Source organism: Pristis pectinata, chromosome 2 (genome assembly GCF_009764475.1).
Source record: "Pristis pectinata isolate sPriPec2 chromosome 2, sPriPec2.1.pri, whole genome shotgun sequence".
Classification (NCBI taxonomy): domain Eukaryota; kingdom Metazoa; phylum Chordata; class Chondrichthyes; order Rhinopristiformes; family Pristidae; genus Pristis; species Pristis pectinata.
The window spans coordinates 87342718-87363754 of NC_067406.1; the positions used below are offsets into that span (position 1 = coordinate 87342718).

The 21037-nt window shown below is 40.1% G+C and overlaps 1 protein-coding gene across 3 annotated transcripts in view; it reads left to right on the forward strand.

Annotated features, from left to right (window-relative positions):
• wdfy3 (WD repeat and FYVE domain containing 3) overlaps positions 1 to 21037 on the forward strand; it is a 253917-nt gene that overhangs the window by 179890 nt on the left and 52990 nt on the right. For all 3 annotated transcript variants that reach the window (XM_052010252.1, XM_052010254.1, XM_052010253.1), the window contains 6 exons: positions 3080 to 3189; positions 4576 to 4758; positions 11241 to 11401; positions 13995 to 14072; positions 15465 to 15695; positions 19919 to 20087. In XM_052010252.1, the coding sequence (XP_051866212.1) occupies positions 3080 to 3189; positions 4576 to 4758; positions 11241 to 11401; positions 13995 to 14072; positions 15465 to 15695; positions 19919 to 20087 (932 nt within the window). The remainder of the gene's footprint in view (positions 1 to 3079; positions 3190 to 4575; positions 4759 to 11240; positions 11402 to 13994; positions 14073 to 15464; positions 15696 to 19918; positions 20088 to 21037) is intronic.

Here is a 21037-nt window from a genome sequence, read left to right on the forward strand (position 1 = left end):
TTGGGCCTTGGACACTACCCTGAGTGAAGTCCTGCAGAGATGTCCTGTAGCGGACATGATTGAGCTCCAACCACCACAACCATCTTCCTTTGTGCTAGGTATGATTCCAGCTAGCAGAGGTCATTCCCCCTGATTTCCATTGACTCCAGTTTAGCCAGAGCTCCCCGATGCCATATTTGATCAAATGCTGCCTTGATGTCAAGGCCAGTTACTCTCACTTGATCTCTTTTGTTCATGTTTGGACTAAGGCTGTAATGAGTTCAGGAGCTGCGTGACTTTGGCGGAACCCAAACTGAGCTTCTGTGAGAGGTTGTGCTAAGCAAGTGCCATTTAATAGGACTATCAATTATTCCTTCCATCACTTTGCTGATGATTGAGAGTAGACCACTGGGGTGGTACCTGGCCAGGTTGGATTTGTCCTGCTTCTGTGGACAGGATATACCTGGGCAATTGTCCACGTTGTTGGGTAGATGCCAGTGTTGCAGCTGAATTGGAACAGCTTGGCTATGGGTGTGGCAAGTTCAGTACTATCGCAGGATTGTTGTTAGGGCCCATAACCTTTGCTGTATCCAAAGCCTTTCGCTGTTTCTTGATATCACATGGAGTGAATTAAATTGGCTGAAGACTGATATTTCTCCTCGTGAAATGTCACTGGAGGAGGCCAAGATGGATCATCCACTTGGCACTTTTGGCTGAAGATTCTTGCAAATGCTTCAGCTTTCTCTTTTGCACTGATGTGCTGGGCTCCCCCATCACTGAGAACGAGGATACTTGTGGAGTCTGTCCCTCCAGTGAGTTGTTTAATTGTCCACCACCATTAATGACTGGATGTGGCAGGACTGCAAAGCATAGATCTGATCTGTTGGTTGTGGCAGTGCTTAGCTCTGCCTATTTCATGTTGTTTATGTTGATTGACATGCAAGTAGTCCTGTCTTGAAGCTTAACCAGGTTGATTCCTCGTTCTGATGTATGCCTGGTGCTGCTCCTGGCATGCCCTCCTGCACTCTTCATTGAACCAGGATTGATCCCCTGGTTTGATGGTGATGATAGAGCGGGGGGACATGCTGGGCCACGAGGTTCTCGGCTGGAGATTGTGGTTAAATACAATGCTACTGCTGACGGCCCGCAGCACGTCATGAATGCCCAGTCCTGAGTTGCTAGATCTTCTGCCATTTACCCCATTTAACATGGTGATAATGCCACACAACGCAATGGTGCATTTTCGTCTCCACAAGGACTGTGCGGTGGTCACTCCTATCAATTCTGTCGTGGACAGATACATCTGCGACAGGTAGATTGATGAGGACAAAATCAAAAAGGTTTTTCCTTCTTGTTGGTTACCTCACCACCTGCTGCAAACACAATCTAGTAGCAATGTCTTTTTTTTTTAAGCATTTGGCCAGCTTGGTCACTAGTGGAGATCCTGAGCCACTCTTGTATTGGAGGTTGAACTCCCCCACCAGAGTACATTCTGCACCTTTGCCACTCTCAGTGCTTCCTCCAAGTGGTGTTCTACATGGAATAGTGTTGATCCATCAGCCGAGGGGGACAATAGGTGGTAATCAGCAGAAGGTTTCCTTGCCCAATTTTAATCTGATGCCATGAGATTTTATAGGATCCAGAGTCAAAGGAGGAGCCCCAGGGCTGTTCCATCCTGACTGTATACCACTGTGTCACCACCTCAGCTGGGTCTGTCCTGCCTGTGGAATAGGTCATGCCCAGGGATAGAGATGGTGGTGTCTGGGATATCGACTATAAGGTATGATTCCCTATGACGATGCCAGGCTGTTGCTTGATTCATCTGTGAGACAGCTCTCCCAATTTTGGTACAAGCTCCCAGATGTCGATAGAAGGATTTTACTCGGTTGACAGGTCAGTTTTTGACCTTGTCGTTTCCAGTGCCCAGGTCAGTTATAGGTGATCTGTCCGGTTTTATTTCCTTGCAGCTTTCTTATGGTTCATTATAACTGAATGGCTTGCTGGGCTATTTCAGAGGACAGTTAAAAGTTAACCATATTGCTGTGGGTCTGGATTTGTGTATAGGCCAGACTAGTAAGGATGGCAAATTTCCTCCCCAACAGGACATTAGTGAACCAGATGGGTCTTCATAAAAGTCAACGATGGTTTTCATGATCATCATTAGAATTTTTATTTCCAGAATTTGAATTTATCACCTTCTGCCATAGTAGGATTCAAACCCAGATCCCCAGGACTTTGCCCTGGGTATCTAGATTATTAATATCACTGTGCCATCACCTCCCCCTAATGTGTATCCAGGGGTAATATTTTGACTTGGGAGTATATCATCATTCTTTGTTGCAGGGTTTAATATTTTGCAAGTCTCCACTAAACATTCTTCATAAGGACTGCAGTAGTTTGAGAAAGTTTCTTGCCACCACTCTCTCAAAGGCTATTGGGGGAGTACATTAAATGTTATCCTGCCAGCAATGCCTGCCTCCCATATGATGGTCTTCCTCTGCAACATCATCTGCATGTATCCTGCCTTTGTTTATTGCTGCTGAAGCCTTTAATCCTTACTTTTGTTGTTCTAGGAGTCAATCATTCCAAGACTATCATGACCAGTTTTATCCCTTCCACCTTCTGTAAATAGCTCATGCAAAACTACCTATGTTCTAATTCATACTTCTGTTTCATTTTTTCGCCCTCTTTCTCTCTCTTTCTTCTAACTTTATGATACCTCTAAATGAAATGGCAGGTTTTGATCCTGATAGATTTGCTCGTGCTGCTTGGTGATGAGAACTGCCTTTGGGAAGTGGGGAAACAATTTGCAATGTTACAGGCAGTATGCATTTGTTAGTGTTAGTCACATAGTTAACTTTAGGCTAGTTCAATGGATAGTGATGAAGGTTATGTGGATCCTGGAGGTTTAATCATTTTTGTGATTGAACTGGTTAGAAATGTTTTTTTTGCAATGTTTCTTTGGATATTATCAGAACTTAGTTCCTTAGATAATACAGAGATTTATGTAATCTATATTTCACAGGAACACAATAATGTGTTGTCTCCACATTCGCCATAAAATCATTGAAATTGTGAATGTATTTTTTAACTCCTACAGTAGCCTTGAGGGGTTTGGTCTGGAAGCAGAAGCCAGAATGACAACATGGCACATCATGATACCTTCTGATCTTGAACCAGATGGAACTCATAGCCAAGATATTAGTGAAGGTAAATTATGAATTAAAGTGTTCTGATACAATATTTAACACGTCAGTTAGCAACTTTCTCAGTCCTTTTTCACTTGCCTGTCTATGCTTACCATAGTCTAGTAAATTTTGAAGTATTAGTTGCTGGAAAATATCAAGAAATAATTAAAAACATTGTAATAAATAATTCTAGCATGCCATTATGCATGTGGCTAATATACTGTTCCTTTTTATTGGTGACTTTTACTGCTTTCATAGCTCAGAAATTATCTCCTCTTTAAAGAATCTCACTGACTTATTTACCAACCAATGCATCTTTGGGATGTGGAAGGAAACTGGAGCACTTGGAGATAACTCGCGTGATTGTAGGGAGTAACTACAAACTCCACACAAACAGCATCAGTTATCAGGATAGAACAGGAATCACTAGAACAATGAGGCAGCGGCACCACCCGCTGTGCCTCTGTGTATTGCTCTCCCTCCCTCATCCTCTCTGCAACTTAAAACTAACTTCTTTCCTTTCTTTCCCAGTTCTGATAAAGGGTCTTCAACTTGAAATTATTAACTCTTTTCCTCTTTCCACAGATGCTGTCTAACCCTGCTGAGTGTTTCCAGAATTTTCTGTTTTTATTTCTGGTCTTCCAATTGTTTAATCGTGACTCATCTCTAGGACTAGATGGTAGATAACTAGTATGAGAACATAAAGGCATTTAATGGATTAGAAGTGATAATGAAAAGGTTCATTATGGAACACAATGTTTCTTCAAATGATATTGATGAGTGATAGCAAACAGATAACATGAGTGATCTTTTTCTACATTTCGAAATGCCTATTTTTCCCAATTGTAAGATCCTCAAAACTTCTTTTACCAAGCTTTCACTATTCAAGTAGCACCCTTCATTTGAGAATGACTTGTCTGACATGTTTTATCATGTTTTATCATGTTTTCCTATATTAAAGACTCTGCACAAAGTTCTGTTCTACAACTAGGGAGCTAAGAATAAAAATGTTTTACAATAAATACCAAGTAATAATCTGCTCTAGCAAGTGACCATTTCCTTTGAGAGGGTAAAGGAAAAGTAAGTAAATCCAAGATATGCGTGGAATTTGGTACTCCACTCCCTGTACTTGTCTCCTTGCATAACAAATTATTCCAGCAATCTACCACCATATTGGTTTCTCAAACACTGGTTTTAAATCTAATTTTTACCAACTAAAATCCAATATGTTGACAGCTAATGTCTGAAAATGAATATGTTGAGGGACTAGGAGCACCGAGAAGAATAAGAGACTTTTATTGAAAGAGGCAAACTTGTATTTTAGCCAATTTCGTATTAAATGCACAATATTTCTGAAAACATCACATTTGAGATCAATTGCATTTTAATTTACTATTTCCAATTTTAGGTCGACAGCTTCTTCTCAAAGCTGTGAATCGTGTTTGGACTGAACTAATTGTCAGCAAAAAACAAGCTCTTGAGGAGATTTTCAAAGTAACACTACCTACAAATGAGCGTGGACTGGTGGACTTGTCTACTGCTCGGCCACTCATTGAAGATGCAGCTTTAAAGTGCTGGCAGAATCATATGGGTGAGATCCATAAATTAATTTTGAAGTGAAGTGATCAGAAATGGACAATTAACAACTTGGAAATAGAACTAAGAGGCATTAATAATTTTGATTTAACTGTTTCTGTTTGGATTAAGCTGAAAGTTCCAAGAACTGGCTCGGAGGTGTGATTAGTAGGGTGAAAGGGCTGTCAAATGTTGTGAATTTCAAAACAAATACTTTTTTGTTGAGTAACTATCAAATTAACTGAAAATAATTTGTCAAATGGTGAAGATAAATTTAATTGATAGATTTTTTTAAAATGATGTTTTGATGCCTAACACTGAAATATATTACGTGTTTTTTTTTGAGAAATTGACAAAGTACAAAAAGTATTTATAGCTAGATAGAAGCCATTCATTGTATAATGTTTAATGTGGGGAAAATATTAATCTATCAACCTATCAGGAGCTATCAGATTAAACAACTTCTTAAATCTTTTCATGTTATTAGTGTCACTAATTCTAGTCTGTCAATCTGTCCTCCCAACTGGAAGGAGGATAAATTAGCAAATACACAGCTGAAGTACATTGTCATTATTTACAAAAGTAGAGTGAAATGGATATTTGTTAGATCTGTCTTAATTTAAGAACAGTTTCTGCATTATAGGATTATCTTGTATTCATTTAAAAAAACAATTGCAGCTTTAATACAAATTGAATTTTGTATATCTAGGGTGAGAAAGCTTCTCATCGGGTAGTAGGATTCATGCCTGAAGCAGCTTCTTACTATTTTAGTCATGGTACAACATGCTTTTGTTCTTAAGTAACACATGAGCATTGCTGTCGAGGTTGTTGAGAGGGTTAAGGTGAACAGCTATCACAGCCAAGTTATTAGCTCAGTGCTCGCTTGTAAAGAGTTGCAGGATTTTGCCCTGGGGTAGTGAGGAAAAAACACTATCCTGACTTGGAAATACATTATGTGATTTGGAATGGAGCCTAAAAGCAGCAAGTTCCCATATCTGTGATACTCCTTTTCTTTTAGATGCTGGAGGTAGCAGGTTTGACAAATGCTTATCAGAGGGGTCCTGGTGGCCATTGCGATGCATTTAGCAGATATTACATTTGTATCTGTGCTTCACTTGTGTATTAAATGAGAACTTAAGATCTTATGATGCTGATTGTGGGTTTTTTCCCTCCGATGCCAAGACTTTTGAGAATTATTGGAGTTGCATTTATTCAAGCAGATCGAGGATATTCCAACAGAAAGACAAACAACACCTCTAATTTTCTCTTCCTGGCTGACTGCTTCCCAGCTCAGTTATGGTGTCCTGAGCCTCAGCTCGGTTATTCTTCATGGTCCAGCGATCCTAGGCTCTTAAAAGCTTAACTGTCCATTCAGTGGCTAAATTATTTCAACCTATTACAGACATTCCTTTTGTCCCATGCATTGCCCTCCCCTTCCTTCTCTGCCACTTAGACTAACTTGGTGTCTCTCTTTCTCAATTCTGATGAAGGGTCTACGACCTGACATGTTAACTATTTCTTTTTCCACAGATGGTGCCTGACCTGCTGAGTTTTTCCAGCACTTTCTGTTCTTATTTCAGATTTCCAGTACCTTGAGTTTTTTGTTTTGATTTTCTGTTCCCAGGTCAGGATGGTTTGTAACTTAGAAAGACAGAGGCAGTAGCACCTTGCAAATATCACCATCTGCAAGTTCCTTGTAAGTGATAGAGCTTAAAGTATGGGAGATGCAGTTGAAGTAACCTCGGTGAACATGTTGATTTTGGGCTCCGCGGTCACACTGCCTCAGTAGCGGAAGGAGTGAATATTTAGGATTATGTTTGGTGCGCCAGTTAAGCTGGTTCTTTGTCCTGGATAATGTTAAGTTGCTTGATTGCTGTTGAAAAGGCAGTCACTCAGACAATTGTAGAGATTTCCATCACACTCCATGGATTCTTTCAAATGGTTAGATGAAAAATAAATTCTATGCTCAAAAATGCATTTTAGAGCCTATCAAGTGTGCCAATACTCATATCATGTTTCCAGTTCTTTCACCAAATAACTCTGAATTCCCTGAATGAAATAGACATATAGGAAGTTTCGTGGTATAGGCTTTTGCCAATTTGGACTATCAAAAATAGTTTTATAATGGAGCTTTTGTAGTGAATAGAGAGAAACCAAGATAGAAATTTTTCCTCAGTCACTTGGACTAAAAGCACAATAGATGAGAGGCTGTATATTGTGTTCCACGTGAGGACAAAATCTCAGAAGTGGAGAACGACACAAAGTCACTATTTGTGTGCTAAGTGCAAACATCTGAGGATGAGATTTTACTAATCATCTTTATCTGGATGGTGCCAAATATTATGCACAAATTGAACAACATATAACAAACAGAGAACAGTATGGCGTTGGACAGGCCATTTGGCCCATAATGTTGTGCCGATCTTGATGCCGATTTGTACTAAATGTCCTCCTCCTGTTTATCATTCATAATCCTCCATTCCGTTCATATTCATGTGTCTGTCTAAAACCCGCTTAAACTCCAGTGCCTGATTCCACTACTACCCCTGGTAAAACATCCCAGGCACTTAGCACTGTCTGTGCAAAAACAACTTACCCCTCATGTCACCTTTAAACTTCCCCCCTCTAACCTTAAAAGCATGTCCTCTGATGTTTGACATTTCTACCCTGGGAAACAGATTCTGACTGTCTACCCTAACTATGCCTCTCATAATTTTAAAAACCTCTATCAGGTCTCCCTTCAGCTTCCGATGCTCTAAGCAGAACAACCCAAGTTTGTCCAACTTGCCCTTGTAGCTCATACCCTCGAATCCAAGCAGCATCCTGGTAAACCTCTTCTCCACAATCTCCACTTCCTTCCTATAACAGGGCAACCAGAACTACACACAGTATTCCAAGTGTGGTCTGACTAAAGTTTTGTATAGCTGCAGAATGACTTCCTTACCCTTGTACTTAACACCCCTACCAACGAAGGCAAGTGTTCCATATACCTTCTTTACCACCTTATCCACTTGCATAGCTACTTTAAGTGAACAATGGACCTGGACCTCAAGATCCCTCTGTATCTCAATGCTATTAAGGGACCTACCATTGACTTGTATATTTCTCCTTTCATTTGACCTCCCAAAGTGCAACACCTCACACTTGACTGGATTACACTCCATCTGCCACTTCTCTGCCCATATCTGTAACTAATCTATATCCCATTTTATTCTTTTATAATCCTTTACACTGTCTGCAACTCCACCAACCTTGGTGTCATCCACGAACTTGCTAATCCACCCATCTACACTTTCATCCAAATCATTGACATATATCACAAACAACAGAGGTCCCAGCACCCATCCTTGTGCAACACCACTGGTCACAGACCTCCAGCCAGAATAACAGCCTTTCACCCCTACACTCTGTCTTCTATGGGCAAGCCAGTTTGGAATCCAAACTTGCAATTTATCCTGGATCCCATGCATCTTTATCTTCTGAGTCAATCTGCCACGAGGGACCTTATCAAATGCCTTACTAAAGTCCATGTAGCTAACGCCCACTGCCTTACCCTCATCAAGCACCTTTGTCGTCATCTCAAAAAAGCTCAGTCAAGTTTGTAAGACATGACCTGCCTTGCACAAAGCCATGCTGACTGTCCCTAAGCAGGCCATGCCTTTCCAAATGCAAATAAATCTTGTCTCTCAATATCCTCTCCAGTAGCCTCCTTACCACTGGCATGAGGCTCACTGGCCTTTAATTACCTGGATTATCCCTATTTCCCTTCTTGAACAAAGGCACAACATTTGCTACTCTCCGGTCCTCCAGGATCTCACCTGTTGCTTGTGAGGACATAAAGGTTCTTGTCAAAGCACCAGCAATCTTCTCGCTTGCTTCTTTCAATATTCTGGGATATATGCCGTCAGGCTCTGGGGACTTATCCATCTTAATGTTTTCAGAAGATCCAGCACTACTTCCTCCTTAATGTCAACATGTCCCAGCACATTAGTGTGCTCCACTCTTCTCACTATCCGCCAATATCTCCTGTTTGGTAAATACTGACACAAGGTACTCATTCAGTACCTCAGCTACTTGCTCTAGCTCCAAGCACAAATTCTCTCCTGTATCCTTGAGTGGACATACCCACTCGTTAGTTATCCTCTTTCTTAATACAAGTAGAAAATGCTTTTCGATGATCCTTGCCCCTGCTCATCAAGGACATTTAATGGCCCATTTTGGCCTTCCTAATTGCCTGCTTGAGCACTGTCCTGCTATCATTATATTCCACAAGGGCCCAGTCTGTTAGGCTTCCTAAACCTTATGTATGCTTCCTTTTTCTTCCTGACTAAATTTTGGGCCTCCAAGGTTCCCTTACCTTACCATCCTTGTCCTTATTCCTTACCAGAACATGCCAATCCTAAACTCTGATCAGCAGGTCTTTAACCAACTCCCACATGTCAGACGTGGACTTGTCCGACAGCAGCTGCTCCCAGTCAATGCCCCCTGTCTTATATCAGCTCCTGTCTTAGCCTGTTGTAATTTGTCCTCCCCCGACTTTGTCACCTGGCCTGGCTCATTTCCCAAAACTAGGTCCAGTATGTTCTCTCCTCTAGTTGGACTCTCCTCGTACTGTTTCAAGAGTCCCTCTTGGATGCACTGAAGAAATCCTGCCCCATCTAACCTTGTATTAAGGAAGTTCCAATCAATACTGTGGAAGACTAAGTCCCTCACTATGACAACCCTGTTGTTTCTGCACTTTTCCATAATCTGTCTACATGTTTGTTCCTCACACCTCTCAGTGGCTATTGGGAGGCATGTAGTATAATCCCATCAGCGTAATTGCACCTATCCTATTTCTGAGCTCCACCCAAATTGCCTCTATGGATGAGCCCTCTGAGTACCGCTGTGACATTCTCCCTTATCAGTCGTGCAACCCCTCCACTTCTTTTACCAGTCTCTCTATCATGTCTAAAACAATGAAACCCAGAAACAGTGAGCAGCCAGTCTTGTCCCTCATACATCCAGGTCTCTAATAGCAACAACATCATAATTCCATGTACTGATCTAGGCGCTAAGTTCATCCTTCTTACCCATAAGATAAGCTATCTTTATTAGTCACGTACATCGAAACACACAATGAAATGCATCTTTTGCGTAGAGCGTTCTGGGGGCAGCCCTCAAGTGTTGCCATGCTTCTGGCGCCAACGTAACATGCCCACAACTTCCTACCTTGTATGTCTTTGGAATGTGGGAGAAAACAGGTACCCAGAGGAAACCCACGCAGACACGGGGAGAACGTACAAACTTCTTACAGACAGTGGCCGGAATTGAACCCAGGTCGCTGGCACTGTAGTAGCGTTACGCTAACCACTACACTACCGTGCCTGCAATACCCCTAGCGTTGAAATAAACACATTTCAGCCCATCGGACCCACCGTGTTTATTAGCCTGACCCTTGCTGTCCTTCCTTTCAATCTTACTTGTCATACCATCTTCCTTGGCCTCAATCCTACCACCTGTTGCCCTGCTGCCATCCCCCTGCACTCTGGCTTAAACCCTCCCGAGTAGCACTAGCAAACCTCCTGCTGAGGATATTGGTTCCCTTCCAGTTCAGCTGCAAACTGACTTGTTTGTACAGGTCCAACCTGCTCTGGAAGAAAGCACAATGATCCATAAACCTGAAGCCCTCCTTCCTGCACCAGCTCCTTAGTAATGTATTGAACTGCACTATAAATCTATTTCTCACCTCACTAGCACGTGGCATGGATAGTAATCCTGAGATTACAACCCTGGAAGTCCTGCTTTTTAACTTTCTACCTAACTTCCTGAAATCATTTTGCAAGACCTCATCTCTGCTCCTGCCAATGACATAAGTATCTATATGGACCACAACCTCTGGCTGCTCACCCTCCCCTCTCAATCTTCTGTACCAGCTGCGAGACATCCTTGACCCTGGCACCAGGGAGGCAACACACCATCCTAGTGACTTGATTAAGGCCACAGAAACACCTCCCTGCACCCCTTACTATTGAGTCCTCTATCACTTTCACTCTGCCTGACTTTACCTTTCCCTTGTTGGCTCAGTGCTGGGCACAGTGCCACTGACCCGGCTACTGGTGCTGGCCTCTGAAAGGTCACCCCCCCCCCCCCCCCAACAGTTTCCAAGGGGATATCCCTGTTAATGAGGAGGATGGCCACAGGGGAACCCTGCTCTGTCTGCCTACTCCCCTTACTTCTCTTGGTGGTCACCCATCTATTTGCAGCCTGCACACTGAAACTAATTTTAAATGGTAACTAAAATGTTGTCTATTTCCTGTGATGATGGGGATGAGCATTGAAATAACATTGTTGTTTCAACAGTGATTTTCCTTTCTATTCAGAGCTGTATTTTTATATCTATATTTGACCTCTTTAGTGACAAAAGTTTCTGTAGCACAGTTGCATGCTTGGCAAAATTGTTAAAAATCAAAACTTGGAGATCTAAAATGCTTTTTTTTCAATTTCTCTCTTGGATAGCCCATGAGAAAAAATATATCAGTCGAGGAGATGCAACTATAGGTCCTGTGACGCAGTCAAAACTATCACGGGTAAGCAGTGGGTTCGGCCTGTCGAAATTGACTGGATCCAGACGAAACAAGAAGGAAAGTGGAATCAGTAAAAATAACTTCACATCACAGGTAGGAAGTTTCCCTTCAATTTGATAATTTTTCTTTTGTCTCTAATTCAGATAGTGTAATTTTTTTGAAAATTCTGATTCAGTTTTATAATCTGAGAAGTGCAGAAGTTCAAAAAGAGCATAAAACCTCATATATAATATGTGTGTGTGTATATATATATATGTGTGTGTGTGTGTGTATAGATGTGTGTGTGTATATATGTGTGTGTGTGTGTGTGTGTATAGATATGTGTGTGTATATGGGTGGGTGTGTGTGTGTATGTGTGTGTATATATATATATATATATATATATATATATATATATATATATATATATATATATAAACATAATATCGATAGGACTAATGCTGAAAGAAAAAAAACTATTTTTGATTAATTCTGTTTAACAATTCTGTAGGGTTCATCAATGGCCATTGTTCTGTTAAAGCTGAGGATGAAATAAATCTGGATGAGGACATTATGTTCAAGCTAACAAAAACTGCTGGGGCAACTCACCAGTTCAGATAGCATCTGTGCAGGCAGAGGGACAGTCAATGTTTCTGATTGAAATCCTGCATCAGGACTGAGAGTGTAGAGGGGAGGTAGCTAATATAAACGGGTGAGGCAGGAGCAGGCAGACAACAGGTGGAACTAGGTGAGGAGGAGGAGGATGGACAGATGGAGCCAGGTGGGGGGAGTTCGAGGCTGGAATGTGATAATTGGAGACAAAAGACAACAAAGTCTGCAGATTCTGGAATCTAATAAGTAAGGTAAGTAAGGAAGGTGATGTGGAACCTGGTAAGGGAGGCATGATGGGCAGATGGAACCAGTGGGGGAGGAGATTGGACACCCAGTAGGTAAAATGTGTGAGTGACGGGCAGATGGAACCAGGTGGGGGAAGGGAAAGAAACTGTGTTAATGGGAGGGGCTGTTTGTTTGGAAACAAGGGGGATGGGTGAGAGAACCTTGAGTGGGTCAGAAGAAGAGAGAAAGGAAAACAAAGGGTGTGGGTTACCTGAAATTGGAGAATTCAATGTTTACACCATTGGGTTATAGACTATCTAAGCGGGATACAAGGTACTGTTCTTCTCGTTTGCATTTGTTCTCACCCTGCTCAGTTGACAAGGCTGAAAAGAGACAAGTCAGTGTGGAAATGGGGAGGGTTGAAATGACGTGCAACCAAGAGCTCAAGATGGCCATTGTGGACAGAGTGCAGGTGCTCAGCAAAGAAGTTGCCTAGTCTACACATGGTTTCACCAATGCAGTGAAGGCCACATCGCAAGCACCGCATGCAGTAGAAAGGTTGCAGGAGGTGCATGTGAATCTTTGCCTCACCTGGAAGGACTGTTTAGATCCGTGGATAGTGGTAATGGAGGAGGTGTAGGGACAGGTGTTGCACCTCCTACAATTGCAGGAGAGGGGTGTGTGGGGAGGGATGAGCGAACCAGGAATCATGGAGAGAGTGGTCCCTGCAGAAAGGGGTGGGGAGGGGAAGATATAACTGGTGGTGGAACTGCGTAGCAGCTGGCAGAAATGACAAAAAAAAGACTTACTGGATGCAGAGGCTGGTAGGGCAAAAGGTAAGGATCAAGGGAACTCTGTCTCTGTTCTGTCTGGGGGGAGACGCAGTGAGAGCAGAAGTGCAGAAAATGGAAGAGTTGCTGGTGAGGGCTCCATCAACCACAGTAGAGGGGCTCATCTCGAGACTATGGCAGAGACGGGGAAATTGAGAGAAAGGGTCCTGACAAAAGACAAATTGGGAGGAGGTGTAGTCTAGGTAGCTGTGGGAGGCTGGGTTTGTAATGTCAGTGGATTGTCTGTCTTCTGAGATGGAGACAAAGATTCAGAAAGGGGAAAGAGGTGTCAGAAATGGTCCAAGTGAATTTGAGGGCAAGTGGAAGTTGGTAGCAAAGTTGATAAAATTGACAAGTTCCGCACAAGTGCAGAAGGCAGCACCGACACAGTTGACAATGTAGCTGAGAAATACTTGGGGAGTGGTGCCAGAACCTCAAAATTTCTCCAGCAGTTTGTTTTTTGTTCCAGATTTCTGCATCTGCAGTCTCTTGTACCTACATTTTGTTGAAGTCAGCTTGTTTATCTTATATCTCTTATATAAGATATAACGTATCTTGTATCTCTCTTAATGATATGAACAGACTTACCCTGAGAGAGATGGCTTTTATTCTGAATTGTGTGAATACCAAAATTATTTGCAGGTGGACCATAAAGGAAATATTCTCCTGCTATTCCATCCATTTTCCCAATTTTTTTTTATCAATAAGTATATTAGAAGGATTTACACTTGAACCTTCCAGCATAACCAACATTACATTTGGCTGGATAAATTTCATACACTAAACAATATAGAAATGATCATGCTGACAGTAAATGAGTTTAGTGATTCAATGTCAGAATCATTTGCTTTTCTTCAAGACATCACCTTCCTCATGAGATAACTTCACAGCCCAGGGATTTTGGGCATACTATGTTGTACCCTGCCTCTAACACATGCTGTGAGAACATTCACTTCTGAAGAACAGGTTTTCAGAATTGCTCCTGTCGTCTTATCAAAATTTGATTTTTCCATAAACATTAATGTTTCTCTTTCTTTTAGGAAATATCTCAGTGGATGTTTACTCATATTGCTGTTGTGCGAGATTTGGTGGATATGCAATATAAAGAATATCAGGAGGTAAAGGGCAATGTATTTTTTTAATCGCTTCCTTCACTACATTTTCTCTACTTGACCAATGAGCTTATATATCTGATCCTGTCCTGTATCTAGATATTCAGACATTTAGATGTTTGTTGTATATAATCCAAGATGGTATTAAAAGGTTGATGAACCATTGTTAACCAGATCATGGCATTGTATAAAGAAGCATAGATATCGAAATCTATCTCTAATGATAGAAACTATAATGAAAGTTTCTATCATTATAGAAAAATATCTTTTCCATATATGACAGAAGTGGATTCAATAGAAACTTTCAAAGGGCAATTTAATCTATACTGGAAAGATAAAGATCTGTAATAGAGTGGAACTAATCAGATACCCATTGTAAAGAACCTGCATATGCACAATCTTCCATCCTATTGTACAATAGCTACTTGCTAAGTCTGGTCTGGATTAAAGGTAGTATACATATGCCTAACTGAGTTGTTAAAAGCAGAGACCTTAAAATAAAAACATAAGACTTTCATAGTTAATAAGATTTTTATCAATCTATTTCAAAGGCCTTTTCAAATTGGTCTATATAATGTGTTGTAAGGTTGGAAGGGCAACCATGATAACAGAATACTTAATTAATTATATTAACAATCCAGGTCAGAACCTTGCCTGACTGTACATTCAACAAAGAAAAGGATAGGTTGGTGACAGTAAAGGCTTGACACTGGAACGTGGTCAAAAGATTTCAATTTCTAATATAAGGACTTTAATATTTCTTGCCTCCCCTTTAAATTGTACTTTTCATTAATCATAAAGATAGAAGTGGTCATCGCACAGTTATGGAAGCAGGAGGGGAACCTTAATTAGTCCTAGTATTCCTGGGTTCCGGAGGGGAAAATGTAGCAGCATCCTGTCCTCATTGATATCCAGTGAACTCACTAATATTCATTATATAACAGAATATATGATAACATTAGCCAAGGACAGAGATTAAAAACAATTAACATATTCTATATTCATCAATAAGTGAAAATGTCTTTCCAGCAATCTTTGAGCAGCTGTTAGGTTTTGGTTGTGATTACAAAATACAGCTGATATGTAGCTCTAAGTTCAGATTGCTGAATTGGTTGGAGACTTCCTCTGATTGAATTAGTCATCTATGGATCACATGAATTTTTATTTTCAGATTTTATTTATAATTATGCTGTTAAACCTAAATTATCTTAGACAGTGGATGCATTTTTGATAATTATTTACTATTGGGCTAACATTTTATATTTTAAGATACTGATTTTAACACACGGATATCCATCAGTTTGTTGGAGTATACGTGTATGTTAACACAACATGGAAATCTTAGTTTCCTACTTCGCCTGCCATTAACAATTAAATAATTACCATTCTAATTTGCAGCGTCAGCAAAATGTCTTGAAGTACGTAACGGAAGAATGGGCTCAGATAGAGTATGAGCTATTGCGAGAGAGAGGCTTATGGGGGCCTCCAATTGGGTCACATCTTGATAAATGGATGTTGGAAATGCCAGAAGGACCCTGCCGAATGAGAAAAAAGATGGTCCGGAATGACATGTTTTACATACATTATCCCTATTTACCAGAAAACGAGCAAGAATCTACCAGCCTCCTGGTGAGTATTGAAAAAACTGGTGCTAAAACAGACCAAATAATATTCTTGTAAGATGGCTTCAAAAATTATTAAGAACTGCCTTATAGGCCATTACTTTCTGTTATTAGTGAAATCTTTATTTGTGCTTTAATCGCATTTGACATTTCATTTGTGATACTTTTGCACATCTATTTTTAAATGTTAGTGAGACACTTCTGTGAATAACTACTTAGTGTAATGTAGTGCAAGACAGTATGATGCTGAAAATCTAGTTTTATGTGGAAGCATCAATTTGGTTTATTATTTTCAAGGCATGAGTAATGAAGAATTTATATAGTCATCAAAAATATATTTCAACTTAAAGTATGATATCAAAGTTATTAAAATGGATTATCATTTGAACTCTCCTATTTTCTTAAATGTTGTTAAATTAAGTCTTAGTATTTAACATAAATTATTCAAGTTACATTGCTGTGCAACTGATTTTAATTTCATGGGGTTATATCATTATGGAAGAATTTACCAGCCCATTACAATTTTTAAATCATAGTTAGTAAGATTGTATGCTCTTTTAAATTCTGGCTGAGGTCGGGACTAATACATAGAACAGTTCAGCACTGGATAGGCCATTCAGCCCACAATGTTTGCCAACCTTAATGCCGATTTATACTAAACGTCCTCCTCCTGTTAACCATTCATATCCCTCCATCCTGTTCATATTCATGTGTCTATCTAAAAGCCTCTTAAACTCTACCAAACTGCCTGATTCCACTACTAGCCCTGGTAACCCATTCCAGGCACCTACCACTCTCTGCATAAAAAAAAAACTTGCCCCTCACATCACCTTTAAACCTCCCCCCTCTAACCTTAAAAGCATGTCCTCATGTGTTTGATATTTCTATGCCGGAGAACAGATTTTGACTGTCTATTCTATCTATGCTTCTATCAGGTCTCCCTTCAGCCTCCAATGCTCTAAGCAGAACAACCCAAGTTTGTCCAACTTGTCCTTATAGCTCATATCCTCTAATTCAGGCCTCGTCCTGGTAAGCTCTTCTGCACCTTTTCCACAATCTCCACTTCCTTCCTCTGCTGGGGCAACCATAACTGCAAACAATACCCCAAGTTTTATGTAGCTGCAGCATGACTTCCTTACCCTTACACTCAACACTCCTACGAATGAAGGCAAGCATTCCATGTGCTTTCTTTAATATATTATTCACTTGCATAGCCACTTTCAGTGAACAATGGACCTGGACCCCAAGATCCCTCTGTACCTCAATGCTATTAAGGGGCCTACCATTAGCTGTATACTTTCTCCTTTCATTTGACCTCCCAATTTGACATTAACTGTGCAAATAATTCATATAGTATGTAGTTTCTAATTCTGTGACGGTGGGAGTAGAACGGAAATCTGTGTTACTTGTATGTGGAATAATGGTTATGATTGGGTGTTTCCTCACCTCACTCTGCAATGAAATAACATCTCCATTTCTTTGAGTTAATAACTTGCACTGAAAAGGAAATTGCAAAACTAAGATGCACAGTAATCAATTAGATTTTCATGGTCTTAGTAATAAAATTGGGTTCATGCACTTTTATACATTTTATTTATTTTTCCAAGGCTATAAATACAATTATTAACTGCTCCACCTTAAACATTATCAAATTAAAATAAAATTCTTTTGTATGGAAGTTGATTATGAAATGCTTGAAGATGTCAGTTATAGCTCAGTTGATAACCAGAATTGGAAGGTTATGGGCTCAAGTCACGTGTGAAAGACTTGAGCACATAAATCCTAGCCAAGTTCTTCAGTTATAGTACCAAAGGACTTTTGTATTGTCAGTGAGATATCAAATCAACGTCCTATCCTCTCTCACAGGTGAACTGCTTTAAAGCATAGAGTAGTTACCCAAGTGTCCTGGATAACATTTTAGCCCTGAATCAGTATCACAAAAACATGGTCACATTGCTGTTTATGGGAGTTTGCTGTATGTAAGTTTGCTGCCACATTTAAAAAATGAAATGAATAGAATGTAAAATCTATTGGAGCAATCTGAGGTTTTGAATGGCATTACAAAATTGCAAGTATTTTATGTGAATTGTTTGCCCGTGCAGCATTGTCAATGAAGTGTACTTCTATAAAAATAGAAAAGGCTGGAGTCGCTATGAGTTGGGCAGCATCCGTGAAGAAAGAAATGGATGATCTTTCATCAGAATTGAGAAATGTTTAAGTTGCAGAGAAGGGCAGTGGTAAAGAGAACAAAGAGAATGTCTGTAATGGGGTGGAGACCAGAAGAACCCAGATAACACACATGTTTTTGGTGCTATCTGAAAGATGGTGGGGAAGGCTCATTATTCATAGCTAGTCTATGTAAATAGTGGGAAATGAGTGTGAACAAGAGAAAAATCAAACAAAGGTGCTGGAATTGTGAGAAGCAGAAAGCAAAAGTTGAAGGAAATCTGAAATAAAAGGGAATGCTGGAAAAGGAGACAGAAGAGACTGCAGATGCTGGAATCTCAAGCAACAAACAAAATGCTGGAGGAACTCAGTGTCTGTGGAGGGGAATGGATAGTCAATATTTTGGGTCAATACCCTTGCTGGAAATATTCAATTGGTCAAGTAGCATCTGTTGGAAAAAGAAAACTGAGTTAATGTAACAGGATGACATCACATCAGAACTGGCCGATTCTGACAAATAGGAAAAGCTGGTTATCTGAAATTGTTGAATTTAATATTAAATGCCAAGGACTGGAAGTGCAAGATGGAAGATGAAATGCTGTTCCCCAAGCTTACGTTGAACTTTGTTGGAACCATGTCGGAGGTCAAAGTGGAAGTATGATGGAAAATTAAAGTTACAGACAACTAATAGCTCATTTACACCCATGCAGACTGAATGTAGGTGTTCTGTAAAGCAGTCACTCAATCTGTGATTAGTTTCACCAGTACAGAGCAATCCACATTATGAGCATCAAATGAGAGTGGTTGTTGGTAGAGATGGAAGAGCACAGAGGGAACAGTTTCTTCAGCATGTTGAGAGGGGAAGGGAAGAAGTGTCTAGTGATGGTACCTTGTTGAAGGTGGCAGAAATTATGGAAGATGATCTTTTTAGTGTGGAGACTGGTGGGTTGGGAGATGAGGGCTTGGGCTTGGGCTGGGAGGAGAGGGGCTGAAATCAGCATTGTGTGATGTGGTTGAGGTTTGTTTAGCAAAGGTAACTCAGCTAGTTTTCAGTTAAAAAATTGCATGTTCTAAACACGTTCTTAAATTTCAGCTACTACTCTGTCGATGTCAATTGCAGCTTTTGAGGTTACCTTATTCATTTTCAAGAGTTATTTAAAACTTTGCTGCCACCTACTTGTTGAGTTGACATTGTGTGTATCTACCTAATGGTAATTACAATAGTGTTGCTTTGTGATGCTGAAAATCTGATGAGTATTTCCTGTATTCTCAACACCTCATTTTAGTATGTCACTACTATTAAAGTATCCAAGATGCCTTGGTTTGATGATGACAGAATAGTTTCTGATAAGGTAAAGGAGAAAGAAATGGAGCAATGGTTGCTTTGCCCATTAAAAATTGACAATGAATGGACCTGCATGATGGCCATTGTAGCATATCTTTATGATTGGCTTCTTCTGGTGCATTTTTTGAGCTACAAGATGATGATTCACTCTTCACGCCAGGATTTGTCTTTTCACAGCTTTCACCAAAATAGATCTTTGTAGACTGTTCTAAACTGCACACTAACAGGCTTTCTTGGGCTGAAGTCTCACCCTAGCACTTGAAATAACATCACTGCTGTTTTTATGGCCTTATGATTTAAGCTACATTGTTTCAAGCAAAGTGTGATTACATAACTTGAGTTGGGTCAGCTCTTTCTTCCTCTTTCCCTTCCTCTGTCCCCTGAAAAACAAAATGTTACATCAAAACATTTTTAAAATAGCTGCACATTTAAGCAATTTCAAAATTAAGCTTCTTAACTTCAATGTTAATTATTGTTTCACACATGGAAAGCACATTTTTCTGAAGCATGTTTACCAAACAAGATTTCACCACATAGTGGTTGTGACTATTTGATTTTGCAGATGGTTTTCTATTGCACACACAATGGACATGCCTTGCTACTGTAAACAGCTTTTATGTTTGTCATATGCTATCTAGTGCTATCTCAAAGGTAAGCTCAGAACTATACGAAGAATCATATGTGTTAACACAGAAACGTACTCTGTTTTGCTTTTGCAGAAACCTACTCGCTACCGTAGAGCTATAAGCTATGACAGTAAAGAATACTACATACGTCTATCTGCTGGAAATCCAACCATGTATCCAGATACAATTGAAGAGAGTTCAGAGGGTGAAACCACCCAGCATGAACCAGAGCATGGAGAAGACACAATTGCAAGAGTCAAAGGTTACATCATTATATTACCTAAAATGCTCCTTGATTGTCTTGCAGCTGATCTGCAACAGCACTTTTGTTGCAGTAATTTTAAAATTATATATTCTAGATGTTGTAATTTCACAACTTTTTAGAAAAGAAAACAAAAATAAATGAAGAATATGTGTCCTTTCAGGGTAGCATGATGGCACAATTGTTAGTGCTGCTGTCTCACAGCTCCAGCAATCAGCATTCACACTGGATTTTGGGTGCTGTCTGTTAAGGGTTTGTACATTCTCCCTGCAACCAAGTGGGTTTCCCCTGAGTGCTCAGGTTTCCTCCTACATCTCATGCTTGGTGGTAGGTTAATTGGCTATTGTAAATTACCACCGCGTATGTGGGTAGTAGGTTAATGGTATTCAATCAATGCCAACTCTTAGGGCAATCCTATTCCACCACTTACTGAGAGAGAATGGGTTGCAGGGAGATTAACTGGGGAATGGAATTGCTCTAAATCGTGGCAGAGGCTTAATGGGCTGAATGGCCCTTTTCTATGTAATAAGGAAATATGAAATGTGAATTCTCATCACATATCCATCAACCTAAATTGGACTTCTCTGTTTTCATAATAGCAGTTGTTGTATTCCAAAAATTATGTACAGCATGCAGAATCATTCCAATGTCTTGATGAAATAAATGGAAATAATTTTCCTTATTATAAATATTATGACTCAATAGAAAATACTCTTCTAGAGTAAAAATGGCTTGTAATTTGTAATGATGAGTTGTTCGAAGGAATAATCACTTTGAACATAGCCATTCAAGCCTTGGAACATGGTTCACAACTCACTTCGTCATTAAACTGTGCCTCACCCCATAACCTTGTACCCTATAATCTTGCCGAGTAATGATCTTTGATCTTGGTCTTGAAATTTTTAGCTGACCTAGCGTTAGCCTTTTGTGGGATCAGCCGAAGGTTCTAT